Here is a 16,989-nt window from a genome sequence, read left to right on the forward strand (position 1 = left end):
CTCTGTTTGCTTCCCTGAGAGTGGATGTGTGGTTGTCCATAGGCAGGACAGTTTCTGTAGGTGGGAAAGAAGCAGAAGTTGGAGGGAGGGGAGCTGGAAAATTTTAGGTAAAATCAGTAATGACAGAAATGAAAAACTCAGATCCTGTGAGGTGAATCCAAAAAGGCTGAGCAGTCTTGGTTCTTCCAGCTTCATTAGACCTTGGTGTGTCCTTGGAGGAGGAAGATCTTTTTCAGGAAATGAAAGCTCTTGAGTGGTTTCTACACTGTCTTGCACTGTGAAGGCGGGGCTAATGCTGCCTAGTATTATTTGGAACGTGAAACAGTCAGAAATTTGATTGTGAAGATATTTTATATCTTAGATACTTTCCAAGAAGGAAAGAGTCATTTTTCTGTTGGATGTCCCTTGTAAAATATGTATCATATTTATTTGTAGATATGCTAGAATTATTTGTATAAATTTAGGTAAGCACATTTTACTGGGAAAGTCAGTTTTTATAAATTACATCAATCTATATACTATTTCAGAGAAGGCAGTGGCAACCCACTCCAGTACTCTTGCCTGGAAAATCCTATGAATGGAGGAGCCTGGTGGGCTGCAGTCCGTGAGGTCGCTAAGAGCTGGACACGACTGAGCGACTTCACTTTCACTTTCATACATTGGAGAAGGAAATGGCAACCCACTCCAGTGTTCTTGCCTGGAGAATCCCAGGGATGGGAGAGCCTGGTGGGCTGCTGTCTATGGGGTCTCACAGAGTTGGACACGACTGAAGCGACTTAGCAGCAGTAGCAGCAGCATATACTATTCAGTTCTCTACCAAGCCCGACATATCTCTCTGTTATCAGCTCATACCTAACTTCTCTCCACCTCCTATTTTTTCTCCATCTTTTTAAAATCATGAAATCAGACAGGGTACATTGAACTTTCCTGTGGTGACTTCTTTCTTACCTTACATATGAATTCTTTATCCCATTGTTTACCATGCCTAATCAAAAGAACTCATTTGGAACATTTTTTAAAATGCAGATTCCTAAAAGTCATTTCCTGAATCTCCTGGGGAAGAGTCCATGAATTTTTCGCACAAATTTGTGTATTTTTAACAATTGCCACCCGATGATTGCTATGATTTGGCAAGTTTGGGAGGATTCCCTCAGTTTAGCAAACTATAGGATTCCCTTAGTTTAGCAAACTCCTCCAGTATCTTTAAAAATGCAATTTATTTTCCAAAATCCAAAATTTAAAAGACTTTAAAAAAACATGGCACAGTTAAACTGAAGCACCTCCTAAGAAGACAGTCCTACCAACTCAAGCCCTGTCAGAATGCTCTGGGAACCCCGTGCTTGCTGGGTAAGGTTAGGAAGGTCACACCTCTCAGTGACACCTCTTTCTCTGGTTCTGTTGCCCTCCAGGTGGCTTGCAGTTCGTCTGGAGCTGATCGGGAACCTGATTGTCTTCTTTGCATCCTTGATGATGGTTATTTATAGACATAACCTAAATGGGGACACTGTGGGCTTTGTTCTGTCCAATGCACTTAATGTGAGTCTGGTTGGGAGTTTGGTTGAATTAATGCATTATTCTTAAATGCATGGTATATCCTAGACTAATTTAAGAATTAGTCTAGGGTATACCATGGAGTCCATGCTCTGGATTCCTTTTTAGATCCAGATAGACCAGGAGAGACTGAGGTTCAAACCCTGTCTCCATCTCTTACTAATTGTGTAATCCATGAACATGCTCCTTAACCTTTCTAAGTAGATGCCAATGTCATCTGGGAAGTTGGATATATATTTTGTTGCCCTGGGGAGTTAGGAAAGCAATCTCATGTGATTCAATCTAATAGTTTCCCATCTCTTTGCCTCTTTACTTGATTATAGTCAAAAGAAAAAATTACTATTTCTTTTATAATATAGCAGTAACCAGAAAGTCTTTTGAACAATCACTTCTACGTTTATTTTGTTAAATCACAGAATAATTGGAGTTCACGTTAATGAAGAATATAGAGTCTAATAGAACTATATAATGCATCCCCCACTTGACTAAGGGGTAAATATCAGACATTATTTCTTACCACCTAAGACAGAGACTGGTACCACAGTAAAAGTTTAATGAGTAATACTCATTTAATGAGTCATTTGGCCATCTTTTGCGGAAACTTTCTGAACTAATATTTGGGGGGTCTGCATAGCCACCAGCAGGCTATGGTGCTGTTTTCAGTTGGAGTCCATAAGACCCAAAGGTGATCATGGTGGGAAAGGACTTGTCATTCACCAGAATCACTGGTTCCTTGTGCCACTGCCCTGTCATCCCCTCAATTCTAGGCTTATTAACCTAGAACAGACAGGGCAAGGAGTTGGAGAACTTTAGACTGAATCAAAAGAACATCATTCAGATATCAGCAGTTCATGTGGTCCAAGCGGTTGCCCTTAGTCCCCAGCCTCCTGAGCTTTCCCTGTCTCTACCTACCATGTGCTCAACAAAGATTCCTGAGAGTATGTGCCAGGCCTATGTTTTTGCCTGTAAGAAGACTGCATCTGAGAAGCTTGCCTCTGAGAGACCCACAGATGCCCAGGACTCTGGCCCAGGTCATGACAGCCATCTTCCTGTTGGTTAGATTTATCTCGGTAAAGGCAGGAAGGCACTTGAGTTTACTGGGGTAACAGAGGACAGGGGTCCACGTGGATGTCCCACCTTGAGGGTTGGCTTCTCAACTGAGCTGTTGTTAATTGAGAGCAGAGAAAGGCAGCAGCTTTTTAGAAGGCGTGTTCCTACCCCACGTCTTTCCTTATGCTTTCCCCATTGGAATGCTACCCCTAAACTCTAATGACTTACAGGTGGGAGAGCCAAGTTCGAGTGCCACTCTACTAACAGCCAGCCTATCCAGCCTCAGTTCTGGCGCCAGGCCGCTCCAAGCCCCTGGTGTCTTTCCTGCGAGCACCGCAGAGTAGAGCACTCCGTTGTCCTCCCCCCATTCGATGCACTGGCCTCATTCCCTCCTCCACCGAGGTGTGGATTCTCTTCTCCTCCTTGCTGTCTTGCAGAGCCCAGCTTAGTACTAGGTACCGAGGAGGCACTAGATTGACCTTGCAGTCTGACTAGCTGGGTTGGTTTGAGCCTCAGATGATCATCATCTGGTTTCTCTGTAGATCACACAAACCCTGAACTGGCTAGTGAGGATGACGTCAGAAATAGAGACCAACATTGTGGCTGTTGAGCGAATAACTGAGTACATAAACGTGGAAAATGAGGTAAGGAGGAGTCAGAGGAACCCAGGGACAAGGCCAAAAAAAAAAAAAAAAAAGCTGATGCTTTGAGAATGCAGCTTCACTTTATCTAGAGACTTCACACAGGGTCATAAAGGTTCTCTGGAAGTTTCCCTTGCTCTGACAGAAAGGACCTAATTTTTTCAAACCTAGAATAGGTAATGGTTTGGGAGAAGTCAGGTCTTGGGATTGCATCAAGTTAAATGGTGGCTTCATTTTCAGAGCAACCTCGTAGCATAGGGTTTCTTTAATTGGATAAGGTAAAAACCTTTTCAGCCATCCTGGTGGCTCAGATGGTAAAGAATCTGCCTGCAATGTGGGAGACCTGGGTTAGATCCATGGGTCGGGAAGGTCCCCTGAAGAAGGAAATGGCTGGAAGAACCAGTCCAGTTCAGTCTGTTCAAAGCAGATGCTCATAAGTGGCTGGGACACTGCTGCTTGCTCTGTTCTGTGACATGAATCCTAGGGGGATTGTTGAGTGAGTTGTCACCACGTAAAGCACTTTTCTTCCTGTCTCCTGGCCAGGCACCATGGGTGACTGATAAGAGGCCTCCAGAAGGTTGGCCCAGCAAAGGGGAGATCCAGTTTAGCAATTACGAAGTACGGTATCGACCTGAGCTGGATCTGGTACTGAGAGGGATCACCTGTGACATTAAGAGCGCAGAGAAGGTAGGTGGAGCTGAAGGAAGGCCTGGGTGAGTCCCGGTGGACATAGAAAACCATTTCTTCATTCAGCTGAAGAAGGTGGGGACACTTCCGATGCCCTGAGGTGTACGGACACAGTGCCACCACTAGAGGGCAGGATATCCACACAGGATCAAACAGTCTTACTAAGCTTCTAAGGGCTTTCTTGCTCAGCCCTCCCCTGCCTCCCAGCCGGCATCCTCTCCTCCTGTGGCAGCTGGGCTCATTTCCCATTAGCCTCAAGGCTTACAGAGGGGAAGTCAGGAAGCACAGACCTGGGGAGGGAACTGGTGGAACGCCAGTGTGGAGGTTGTCCCTGCAGAGAGAGTGGGCTGGTTCTCCTTCTGGTGAGCAAAGTCCTAGTATAGTGTTCGTGTTCTCTGAGGACTTGGGGTCTGACACAGGGCCCAAAAACTGTCTGGGCAACAGTGCTTAGGTCTGTGACGTGCTTAGGTCCACATTCTCAGACCTGATGGTAGGCCCAGTCCTTCCCTTCTCCTCGTGTCTAAACAAGGTTCTTAAAAGTCTATTAATTTCCAGGAATAATTGTAACAACAGATGTGTACATTTCCAGTAGTCAATGTAGCCGTCAGCCAGCTACAAGTCAGGGGGTAGGGTGGGAAGGCTATCCTTTTCTGACATCTAGGCACTTTTTTTTCCCCCCACCAAAACCACAATCAGTCTAACATCTTAAGAGATGCAGTGAGTATGAGTATGGAAACTCACTCACAAGTGAGTTTCCACTTCTGAGTATGAATGCCCCAGGCTAAATTGTTGTCCCCAAGAATTACATGATGAACTAACATGCAAAAAACTGTATTTACAGATTGGCGTGGTAGGCCGGACGGGAGCTGGGAAATCGTCCCTGACAAACTGCCTCTTCAGAATCCTAGAGGCCGCAGGAGGCCAGATCACTATTGATGGGGTAGACATTGCTTCCATTGGGCTCCACGACCTCCGAGAGAAACTGACCATCATCCCCCAGGTAAACTCTAGGACGTACTCATATGCAGCTGGTTCCCCAGGAAACATGGGAATCATCTTCTTGATGTATGTTCATTTAGCAGTGTCATTTCTGTCGTCTACCTGGGATACCTAAGCTAGTTCCCTAAAATACACTGCTTCCAGAACTTAACAAAAAGAAGTTTTGCATTTGGGGGTAATATCCCAGGGACAGGGGAGCCTGGTGGGCTGCCGTCTATGGGGTCGCACAGAGTCGGACACGACTGAAGCGACTTAGCTTAGCTCTCCTTGTGTGACTCAGTATCTAAACAGTAGGTGGCAGCATCGCAACAGAAATCAAGTGGAGCAGATGATTATCTGTAGCTCATCATGGTTCGCAGGACCTTTGCAATCAGCATTAGCAGTTTTGCCACTGAAGCTTGAAAACATTAAGCTTTATTCTCTGCATCTGATGTGGTTACAAGAGAGGGGACGGAATCTGCAGCAATTTTTTGCCAGTAAGTGGAACAGTTAGTGTATCAGCAAGAAAGTCTTCCCAGCAGCTTTGCTCTCTGGACCCTTCCAAACAAGAATGCCTTGCAGGCTCTGGGTGTGTGGTCCTCATCAGAACCTGTCTGCCTCTGCTCGCTGCAGCCAAGTTTGGGGGCGGCTTTGGCTGGTCTGGTGTTTCCTCCCTTTGTTACACTTTTCTGCAGCCTCTTCAAGAGCATAAGAAATTCTTTTTCTGTGACTGCAATACCCTTTCCTGTGCATGCCCTGATTCCCTCCACCTTATTCACACCATGAGTTTTCAATCTGTGTGTGGAGAGGGTGGGATATTTCTCTCATTTTTTTGAGAAATGCTGAGGTAAACTTGGAGATCTATAAATGAATTTCAGAATGAAAACAAAACCAAGGACTCCACTTCTTTTCAAATAAATATTTTATTTATTCGTCTGTACCAGGTCTTAGCTGCAGTACTCAAGATCTTTGATCTTTGTTGCAGCATGGGGGATCTAGTTCCCTGACCAGGGATCAAACCCAGGCTGTCCTGCATTGGGATCGCAGTCTTAGCCAGTGGACCACCAGGGACATCCCCCAAGGACTCCCCTTAATGCTGTGTTTAGCTCAAAGCTGTCATCGGGAAAATCGTGCAGAACCTTGACCACTAACCAGCTTTCCATCTGAGACCAGTCCTGCCTGCTTTCTTGGCCACAAAGACCTGGTTCTTTTTCTGACACTGGCCCCAGTAACTGCCTGGTCCCTTGACTTGCAGGACCCCATCCTGTTCTCTGGGAGCCTGAGGATGAATCTGGACCCCTTCAACAACTACTCGGATGAGGAGATTTGGAAGGCCTTGGAGCTCTCTCACCTCAAATCTTTCGTGGCTGGCCTGCAAGCTGGGTTGTCCTACGAAGTGACAGAGGGTGGTGACAACCTGAGGTAAGGGTTCATAACCCACTGTTCCCACAGGCTGTGGAGGTGGCAAGGGGACCACTCCTTTTGTTGCTCATTCTTGGTGGCACCTGGCAAAGAATTTTCACTCTCCACGTCTAATTCCTAGTGTATAAAAGGAACCTGTTGTGAAGATTAAAACAGAAGTGAATATGCTTGAAAACCTTTGTTAATAAACAAACCCTCATGAGACACTACAAATGTGAGTTTGCAGATCCCGCCCTTGTGCGGGTTCTCAGGTGCACTCAGGCTGAAAACAATCCCCGATGCCTGGTCCAGCCCCAGAGAGTCTGATGTAAGTGGTGTGAGGCACTGCTGGAGGTGTGAGTTCTAAAGGATGCCCAGAAGCCCTGATCTAAGGGGCACCTGGATGATGGAGACGTGGAGTCTGCAGGGTCCTTGTAACCATAACCCAGCACCAAGATTCTTTCGGCTTCACAATTCTTTTTTACCATTTCAAAGCTTTTCTACACATGTTGACACTTCACAGTTCCTGTTGGCTAACAAGCTGACCTGGCATTTCCCCTTTGACAACCTGTTTTTTCCCCTCTGCAAACTGGTGGTCAGTTCTCAGCCAGAGCCAGCAGCTCAAGGGTGGGTCTTCCTGCAGTCCCTGCGTGGTGAGCAGGGCTTAGCCCATTAGCAGCTGAAGCTCAAAAGAGAAGGGAAGGCTCAGAAGCTCGGTTAATGGACCTGCCGCTCTGGCCTCACTTGGGAGCTTGTTGTAAACGCAGAATTTCGGACTCTGGACCTACTACCTGGAATCGCCCCTGTAGCAAGTCCTGGGTGATCTGTGTGCACACTAGAGCAGGGGAAGCAATGACGAGCAGGTTGAGCTCTTAGTAGGCAGCACGCTAGCATCACTAGGCAAAGTCCCATGCCCAGGCTGTACCCCAGACCAGTGGGACCAGGGCCCCTGGTGATTCCAGTGTGCAGCCCCAGGGAACCCCTGTGAGCCCTGGTGGAGAACACCCTATGTTTGTTCTCCTTCAGCCACAGATCTGGAAACTAGCAGAACTGAGGTAGGTCTTCAGGCCTATTAAAAATGTTGTTCAAACATTCAGTCAACAAATATATATTGAGCATCTACTGGAAAGACAGAGGAAAATGCCATAGACATACCCATGCCCTCCTAGAACTCACGTGCGATGGGAAAGACAGACATTAGACAGGCAAATTCTGCACAATAAATGCCTGAGGTGTGCAGGGCTGTGGGGGCCGATCTGGCAGGATCTGACAGGGCCCAAGAACAGAATCATACCACCCTTCTTGGACCATGCTGAGACATATGGCCTTACCTGTGCCTTAATTTCAGATCTGGGGTAGCGGGTGTTGAAACTTAAAATCCTTTGATCAGAAACTAGAGATCAGCTTGGAGATCAAGCTGTCCACAGCTAAAAGCCAAACTGATGCCTCAGCAGCAGCCTGTTAAGCCCAAGTGAACCAGGCAGGATTTGGGGAAGTTAAGTAAACAGTTTTGCAGTATCTGTGTCCTTACATTACAGAGAAAAACTGGAAGTTCATCTTGGGTGACTTCTCATCTCCTGCAGAAACTTTCTTGCAAGGAATTACAGAACTTTGGTCTAGCCACCCTCTGTTTAATATGTTCCCTAATGGCCACGGCGGGAAAGAACAATTAGCAAATTCCCGAATATTTCCTCCACATCATTTCCCAAAGCTTCTTTATGTAAGTAAGAGGTCCAGCCTTCATTACTGGCTTTTAGCAAATTACGGCTATTTGCATCTCGCAGGCATATTCGAATTCCACATACACTGCATCTCACACCAAGACACCATCGTGTTCATTAGATGTTCATTAGCAATGATCTCCAATCAAGGCAGAAGGCCCCAAACAAATAATTAGACTTGAGGCTAGAATTACACATTAAAATAAGGAATGGATTTACTACACTAAGAAATGCCACTGGGGCATTCTTGTGTGGTATCATCCTATAGTAATAATGTCAGGTCAAATACTGCTGAAGCAAGCTTGGTGACAGCCATCTTATTTTGAAATTGTTGCTGGTGTACTGAGATATCACTGTAGCTAAATGCAGGGTACTAGTCCTGGGCTAGTGTTTTCCAAACTTGTTAAACGTGAAAGTCTCCTGGGGTGTATCCAAAATACATGTTCAAAATCGTGCACTTTGCAGAGATGTGGGTGGACCCAGAGACTGTCATACAGAATGAAGTCAGCACAAAACCTATCACTTCTATGTGGAAGCTAGAAAAATAAGACAGATGAACTTATTTGCAAAGCAGAAAGAGAGACAGATGTAGAGGATGGACGATTGGATATGAGGGGGAGAAGAGGAGGCGGCATAAATTTGGAGATCGGGATTGACATATATATATACTGCTGCTGCTGCTAAGTCGCTTCAGTCGTGTCTGACCCTGTGCGACCCCATAGATGGCAGCCCACTAGGCTCCGCCATCCCTGGGATTTTCCAGTCAAGAACGCTGGAGTGGGTTGCCATTTCCTTCTCCAATGCATGAAAGTGAAAAGTGAAAGTGAAGTCGCTCAGTCGTGTTCGACTCTTTGTGACACCATGGACTGCAGTCCACCAGGCTCCTCCATCCATGGGATTTGCCAGGCAAGAAGTACTGGAGTGGGGTGCCATTGTCTTCTCCATATATAAAATAGCTAATGAGAACCTACTGTACAGCACAGGTTTGTGAGGACCTAAACGGGAAGAAAATCCAAGGCAGAGGGGATATATGTATATGTCTAGCTGATTCACGATGCTGTATAGCAGAAACGAATACAACATTGTAAGCAACTATACTCCAACAAAATTTTTAAAAATATATATTCCTAGGCTCCTCCCCATTCTCAAAATGGGGACCAGAAGTATGAATTTTTCAATTAAGTACCTGTGGTGAGTCTTCTAATTAAAGGTTTGGAAAACACTGCTCTTGGCAACAATGAACAGCTAGTTGAGAGGGTAACAGGCAGGAAGGCCAGGGGTCTCCAAACGGAGGATATGGCCTGCAAGTGTCAGACATTTTTCTCTCTCTTAAGCGGCAGGAGGAAACAAACTAGTGGTATTTTTTCCTTCTCTATACAAATTTAAAAGGAGGTTTCTCTCAAAACACTGTGTTGCCATAATGACACCTGGTTTCACCTGAAGTTAACTGTTCTCAAACCTAGAGATAACCAACGCCTTTCTCTTATGGAAATGTTTGTCTTAAGCTATGCTAATGTACTATGCATTTACCTCAAACTCTGTCTTCAAGCTGGTTCCACCTCTTGGCTCTGAACCTACTTGACAAACCAGTATGTTATACTCCGATATTGTTCCTCTAATCTATGTAAATGATTTGTATGGTGATCTGCCCTTCTTCAAGATTCAAGTTAATCACTTTATGGCCCAGGATGAACCATTTGGTGCCAAGATTACCCCAAAATGCATCTTATGGGTGAGGGGCCTGGTGCCAGTCTGAGTTTTAAGACAGTCCTTTCATTAACAGACTGCTAGTGACTATATAACATCCAGCTGAAGACTAGCAGGGGGGCACTCTTTCTGCCCCCTTCTGATGCCTATGTCAGAAGCTTTCTCTATCTCCTTTATACTTTAATAAAACTTTATTACACAAAAGCTCTGAGTGATCAAGCCTCGTCTCTGGCCCCAGATTGAATTCTTCTCCTTCAGGGCCAAGAATCCCGGCGTCATGATTCAACAACAACCTTTCATAGTGGAAAAGGGTAAGGCATTCTAACGGAATAGAGGTGTGTGGGTTTTGAAAGTCTGATCTGGAATGTGAAATGTACCCTCTCAGACCCTCAAACCTGGTTGCTCCTTGGTCCTTAGGGGCTAATGCTGGATTTCTTCCATTGCTGCAGCATAGGGCAAAGGCAGCTGCTGTGCCTGGCCAGGGCTCTGCTTCGGAAATCCAAGATTCTGATCATGGACGAGGCCACTGCTGCGGTGGATCTAGAGACAGATCAGCTCATCCAGACAACCATCCAGACTGAGTTCTCCCACTGCACAACCATCACCATTGCCCACCGGCTGCACACCATCATGGACAGTGACAAGTGAGTAAGGAGACAGCCTCAGAGCCTGGCTTAACCCTTGGTCAACAGTGATAGCATCAGTTGTGAGATATCTTAACAGAAGGCTTAACCACCAGCATTTTACTGTGAAGAAACAGAGGCTGAGAGATTTCAAGTAATTTGCCCAAAATTATACACCAGGCCGGCGGGGTTAAGGGAACCGTCTTGAAGGTAAAACAGGACAGTGTGTGTAACTATAAGCCAAGTATGGGCGGTGGAGGCCCAAGCCAGCAGTGGCGGATGTTGATCCGGAGACCTTTTGGACTATATAGGGTCTCAGCTCCTCCCCGGTAAACAAGCTTCCCATTCCTTCTATCTCCGATGATTGAAAATGGGGATAATGTCAGTGATATGGAAATTAGAATAGACTCCCTTTTTAAATCAATGTGTTGGTGATGGACAGGGAGGCCTTGCCTGCTGCTGTCCATGGAGTCACAGAGTCGGACATGACTGAGCGACTGAACCGAACTGATGCTTAAACAATCTGTAGCCTTACAAAAAGAAAAAAGGTGACATGAATAGACATACTGCATCTATTCCTATACTGTTTTGTTCGGTGTTCCACACAGAATCCATCTGTGCTGACGCAGATGGCTGTGGTTCACCCTTGCTCCTTTGTAGCCTGGAATGAAGGAACATACTGCTACCGAACTGGCCACCCTAACCTGTGCTCGTGCCCTAGTCCACAGACTCCTCGTCCTGGCCAAGGAGGTTCTTTCTCTGCTCAGATTCCCAGTCAGTAACAAAAGTGATGCTAAGGCTGAAACAGCATAAGCTTTATTCGATAGCCAAAGAATGGAGACGTGGAAATTAGTTGGCAAATTAACTTTCTCAACCCCCCAAAAGACACCAATTACATAAGGTAGTTGAGGTAGAAAGGGAAAGAATCGGAAAGAGTGGGAGGAATATTCATGACTTATCTGAGACCAAGGCTGTAGTTTGGAGCCAAACTAATGCAACCCGCCTTTTCAGTCCTTTCTGGTTGTTGTCATAGCAACTGTCCTTCTCAGGTGCTGGTAGGTATATAATTTAGCATATGCTAATTCAAACCAGTCAGCCAGTAAAGGGAATCAACCCTGAATATTCATTGGAAGGACTGATGCTGAAGCTCCAATACTTTGGCCACCTGATGTAAACAGCCAACTCGCTGGGAAAAACTGAGGGCAAAAGAAGTGGGCAGCAGAGGAGGAGATGGTTAGATAGCATTACAAACTCAATGGGCATGAATCTGAGCAAACTCCAGGAGACAGTGAAGAAGGAGGAAGCCTGGCATGCTGCAGTCAGCCCATTGGCTTCCAAAGAGTTGGACATGACTTAGCAACGGAGCAACAACAATACTATATTACAGTGAGCACATAATGAGACCCAAGGTCTACTGGAAATCAAATCTTTCACCTCCTTAGGTCTAGTTGGTTCTAACCAGTTCTTGTTTTTCTCTTCGCAGTGTCCTCCTGAAACTTAGATAAGAGCAATTGGTTTCTATTCAAGGGAGGGGAGGGGTATGATTCTGGGGCAACCACTTTGGTAACAATACCATGACTTACTAAGTCCTGGTTATTCTTAAAAATGCCAAGGTTTGAGACGCTGCTTTCTAAGACTTTCTTTTCTGTTTCAGGGTAATGGTCCTAGACAGTGGGAAGATTGTCGAGTATGACAGCCCTGAAGAACTGCTGAGAAACCCTGGCCCCTTTTATTTTATGGCCCAAGAAGCTGGCATTGAAAATACGAACAGTACATCGTTCTGAGGGCAAGTCTTATGGGTTAGAGGACTATTTAGAGCATTTACTTTTTGTGAAGCATATCATACATATAAAAGTGTGTGCTAAATGTATGTTTTAAAGAAGGATCGTAAGTGAGCACCTACATCCTTACTAAGATTAAAAAAAAAAAAAATAGTATTACTAGCAACATCAGAAACCCCCCGATGATTCCACTTTGATCATTCCTCCTTGCTACCCACCCACTCTTCTCCAGAGAAACCACCATCTGAATTTTGTGATAATTATTCCTTTGCTTTTCATTTTGATCTTACCATTTTCCTTAAACATATATTTTTTAAAAAAACTTAATGTGAATGGCCTGACTCACACTGCATGTATTCTTGCTTCTTTTGTTCAATATTATATTTGAGATTCATCCATGTCCAAGCACGTAGTGAGGCTGCTTCATTCTCACTGCTCTGGAGTACAGCAGTATGTGAAACAGGCCTCAGTTTATCCAAGTTAGGTTCGTCAGCAGTGGGGTGATTTCCAAGGTTTGTTGTTTTTCCTGTTATGAACAGTACTGCTGTGAGCATTCTGGTACACAACTCCTAAGACACGTGTAAGAGTTAGGCAGAACGTATAGCAACGGGAGGTATGCATAGGTTTAAATGCATAGAGTAGGTAATGCCAATTTAAAACTTTTTTCCCCCCAACCTGATGAGTGTGAATTGGTATCTCCTTGAGGTTTTTAAATGTATATTTTCCTGGTTACTACTGAGGTTTCCATATGTGGTGTCTGCTGGTTCTTGTGCATAGTGCTTTATCTTCTTGGAGGCCTTGTGAACGTTTAAACTGCTCGATCTCCTAAGCATTTTTTAAAAAACTCAAGTATAGTTGATTTGCAATATTGTGTTAGCATTTTACCCGTGGACACGCTTTGAGGCCTGAATTGAATCTGAGCTCTCTTAAGAGGAACTGTGAACGTTTTTGCCTGCCACCTGGGGGCATTACCCAGAAACAATTTGAGTTAAATACTCCAAGAGGTTTCCAAACATGGTTGGTGGGACTTCAGACCACAATCCTGTGTGAGAGCCAGCTTGCACAACGGTCGAGGTCTCCAGGTTTCAGAAGTCACTGGGAGCCTTGACACATGACCCTTCTTCTCCTTCCAGGCTTTTTTTGTGTCACATTATTTTGGGTTCAACATATCCCTTACCTCCATTTCAGCGATGCCGTTTTGGAAAGAGTTTTATTCATTCATCAATGTAGCCATTTGTTGACTGAGATGCTCAGAGACTTACACTTCCTAAACGAGGGACTTGGACGACTGTGAGGCAGGATTAGGAAGAGACTTCTTACTACTGTTTGCTGCTCCCATCAGCATCGCTCTAGCAATGCTCGTTTCCCCACAGCAGCAGTTTTTCTAACACTCATAAAACCGGGGTGGTCGTGACAGCACCCGCCAAGCAGCGCCCCCTTCTGGGAAGTCTGGGTTTCAGTCTCAGTGCCTCCAACCTCTGCCTTTTTGTTCCCACGGGACTATGGGTTCTGTCTGCTTTTGCATTTGCTAGCTCTCTGGCCCTTTCTCCAGTGCCTATTTACTGATTCTTCATGTTGTTCTGTGAACCTATGATTTCCGTCTCTTGCCTAACCAAATGGGTAGAACCTTGGAGATAATGCAGTCCAAGTCTCTTATTCTTCACCTAGGCACCAGACTGAGAGTGGTTATATGAGATCCACAATCAAAACTTGTTTATGGCAGAGGCAGGACCAGAAACCAAACTCCTGATTTGATCTAATGATTCCTTTTTCTCCTCTAACAGGAGAGGGTTTTTCATCTACCTTCTCCTGTGGATGCATATACAAGAGAGGGGAAGCGCTCTTTTTTCTCAGTCATGCTGACTTAGACTCAGTGAAGGTGGTGGGAACCAGAGCAGCCTGGATCCAAACCTTTGGTGATGACTCCTCCCCTCCAAATCTTCTGTTAGCCTAGGACTCCGTAACCCAGTCCGCACTCTGGACACACCTACCATGATCACTCATTCCTACTTGCCTCCTGAAGTCCTCTTTTTTGCTTGCCCTTGAAGCATTAAGATGTCCCTGGTTTTGTCCTTGACCCGCCTCCCCCAGTTCCTCTCTTTTCTCTGTAATTGATTTCATACACTCTGTGGTTTCAACTTTTACGCATACTCGTTTCTAGCTCCAGTGTTGAGATTCATATATTCCGTTGCCTCTGGCACTATCACCTGGATATCCTTCAGGCATCTGACAGGCGAATCACCCTACTCTGACAGATGCTCTTCTTCCTCTGTACTTTCTAACTCCAGTGCTGACACCACTGTCCACTTGGTCCTACAAAATGAAAACCTGTGTAGCACTCTCGGGCTTTCTTTCCGGATCAGTCGGCCACCAGGTCCTTCCAGTTGCACCCCTGTTGCTCTTGCCATGGTTCAGATTCTCCTCGCTGCCATCCTGGGCTAAGGGCAGAGGCATCCTTGCCTCCAGGGCTGTTTTCCTCAGATACACCCAGCCACAGCTACCAGAGTGATCTATTATGAAAAACTGACCAGGCTACTCCTCTGCTTAAACCCTTCATTCAATAGCAACCAGAATAAAGTTAAAATCGCCTTGTATGGAATAACAAAGCTAACATCCAATCCAATCTCATGTTAAGCTCCAGTGACATTAAAACACATTTAGGATACGCTCGCACCCCCCGACCCCCCGACACACACAGACAACTACTAGCCTTTTCCTTTTCTATCCCCTCTGCTTGGAATCCCATGATTACCTCTAACTCACTAAGACCCAGTAAGAAGTCATCTCCTGAGAGCCTTCCCTGATTCCGTCTCCGCTCAACCCCAGGGCTAGCTTCAGCACTGCAGTGGATTTTCAATCTGCAGGGCAGCTCTGCATCTGAAAGTCAGTTCCCCATGGGCTCCTCCAACTTAAGATTCTGCGTGGGAGCCCAGGGTACGGCCCTGTGCTGAGCTTCCACTAATCTGATACACCTGTGCCAGATATTGATTCAGGTGCTGGAGACACAGAGTGGGGGAATCTCTCCTGGCAAAAGTAACAGGCACTGTCATCATTCGGGGTAGCAGTGGTGGTGACTACAGCTGGGCGCAGTGATGCTGTGGGATAGTGAGCACCATCCCTGGCTTCGAGGATTCAAATTGGCTTTCTTAACCTCCCAGAGGGCCAGTGAGCTACGTACTATCATTTGAAAACTTCCTTTCTGCTTAAGTTAACGAGTTGGGGGGCTGTTGTTTACAACTAAATAATGCTCCCCAGCACACTTAATTTGCTTTTACTGAACTTATTATTTTGTTAGATAATTTTCTGTTTGCATTTCTCTACTCAGCTGTGAGCCTCTTGAAACAAACAATTTCTTACTGTTTTGTATCTCCAGTGGCTGGAATATAGTAGGTCCTCACTTTTTCTTTTTTTTGAAAATCAAAAAATTATAAAGATTTTCAAAAAAATCTTTATAAAAATATAGCAACAGGGTTGATGCACACTGGTGGACTTTAAAAATTAGCAAATGATATTACACAAACACTGATGATCCCTAAACTGCTACAACTTAGATTTAGTTAGCAAAAACCATATTCAACTATCAATGTGGATTTATGTTTTCCACATAGATTAGATACTAAACTGGCTTTTGGAAAGGTTTCATGGTGTTTGAAGACTAGACAAAAGTTGTAAAAATGCAGGAAAGAATTGGGTTGTAAGAACACTCCATTTTCATAGTATTCCTTTTTACTTTGTATGCAAGTAATTCATTATGCTATAGAATTTAACTGTTTCAGTATAAAAAGCAACTGCTTAGGAAAGAAGTAGAAAAAAGGGGAAAAAATAAGAAAAGAGTATACAGTATTTCTTTCAAGACTACTTTGGTTCTCATTCTACTTTGAATGAAGAATAGTTTTCCTTTCTTCAACTCTAAGTCAAGCTCTTGGTTGACCCACTGGTAGGTAGTGTCCTGAATGGACAGTCACCTTGGTCCTCGCCATGATAGCCACCTGGCCATTCTGCCTGATGACTGCTGATTTCAGGTCCACTTGTCCTCTGGATGTCAGGTTCCACCGGAGCAGCAGTCTTTGGAACATTTATCTGTTGCTCAAGTCCACAGCCACTTGCTCCTCTTTGGGGAACAACCTTATTGGTATCCATCTATAAAGACTGTCAAGGTATCTTCTGGTTGTACCCCTGGTGCTTGGTGCTAACACCCTTGACTGCTGGCACCCAGCAGCAGGTCACTGTGATTTGGTTTGTCAGGGTTTACATTCTGGCATCATAAAGATGCCTCCTGGTTCCATAAACATCTGCTGGGCTGATCCATCTATTAGTTCCAATCTGTAAACAATTCCACTTTGGCTAGCTTTTCATTTTCCTTCATTAAAAACGTCTAAAGTTTTCTGCATACTTGGCTGTAGTGTTAATGGGCTGAACAGAATCCTTTTGTTTTACTGGAACCTAGAGTTAGGGGTATGGCACAAGGGCCAAATTAGGCCTGCTATTTTTATAAATAAAGTTTTTGCAACACAACCATACTTGTTTCTGTATTTTTTTTTTTTTCCTGTATTTTCTATACCTGCTTTGACAGTGAAGTTGTGAAACTCTCTGGCCTAAAAAGCCTGAAGTACTTACTATCTGGCCTTTTATGGAAAAGGTTTGCAAATTCCTGCTCTAGAATCAAGTGTAGTCTGGACTGGATCATGTTTCCACTCTCAGATAATTTGCCTCCAAAATGTCATGTGGCTCCATACCTGCAGCAGATAGAATGGTCCCCGAAGATGTCCATGACTGAATCTTCAAAACCTTAAGGATTTACCTAACACAACTAAAGGGACTTCACAGATGTGATTAAGGATAATAAGAT

General features: G+C 44.9%; 1 protein-coding gene across 1 annotated transcript in view; it reads left to right on the forward strand.

Moving 5' to 3' along the window:
- Positions 1-16,655, forward strand: part of ABCC2 (ATP binding cassette subfamily C member 2) — a 74,748-nt gene extending 58,093 nt beyond the window's left edge. The window contains exons 26-32 of the mRNA XM_004020104.5: positions 1,410-1,536; positions 3,144-3,245; positions 3,786-3,929; positions 4,771-4,929; positions 6,163-6,329; positions 10,186-10,380; positions 12,014-16,655. Coding sequence (XP_004020153.2) covers positions 1,410-1,536; positions 3,144-3,245; positions 3,786-3,929; positions 4,771-4,929; positions 6,163-6,329; positions 10,186-10,380; positions 12,014-12,143 — 1,024 coding nt within the window. The 3' untranslated portion in view covers positions 12,144-16,655. The remainder of the gene's footprint in view (positions 1-1,409; positions 1,537-3,143; positions 3,246-3,785; positions 3,930-4,770; positions 4,930-6,162; positions 6,330-10,185; positions 10,381-12,013) is intronic.
- Positions 16,656-16,989: the final 334 nt, after the last annotated feature.

Source organism: Ovis aries, chromosome 22 (genome assembly GCF_016772045.2).
Source record: "Ovis aries strain OAR_USU_Benz2616 breed Rambouillet chromosome 22, ARS-UI_Ramb_v3.0, whole genome shotgun sequence".
Classification (NCBI taxonomy): Eukaryota; Metazoa; Chordata; class Mammalia; order Artiodactyla; family Bovidae; genus Ovis; species Ovis aries.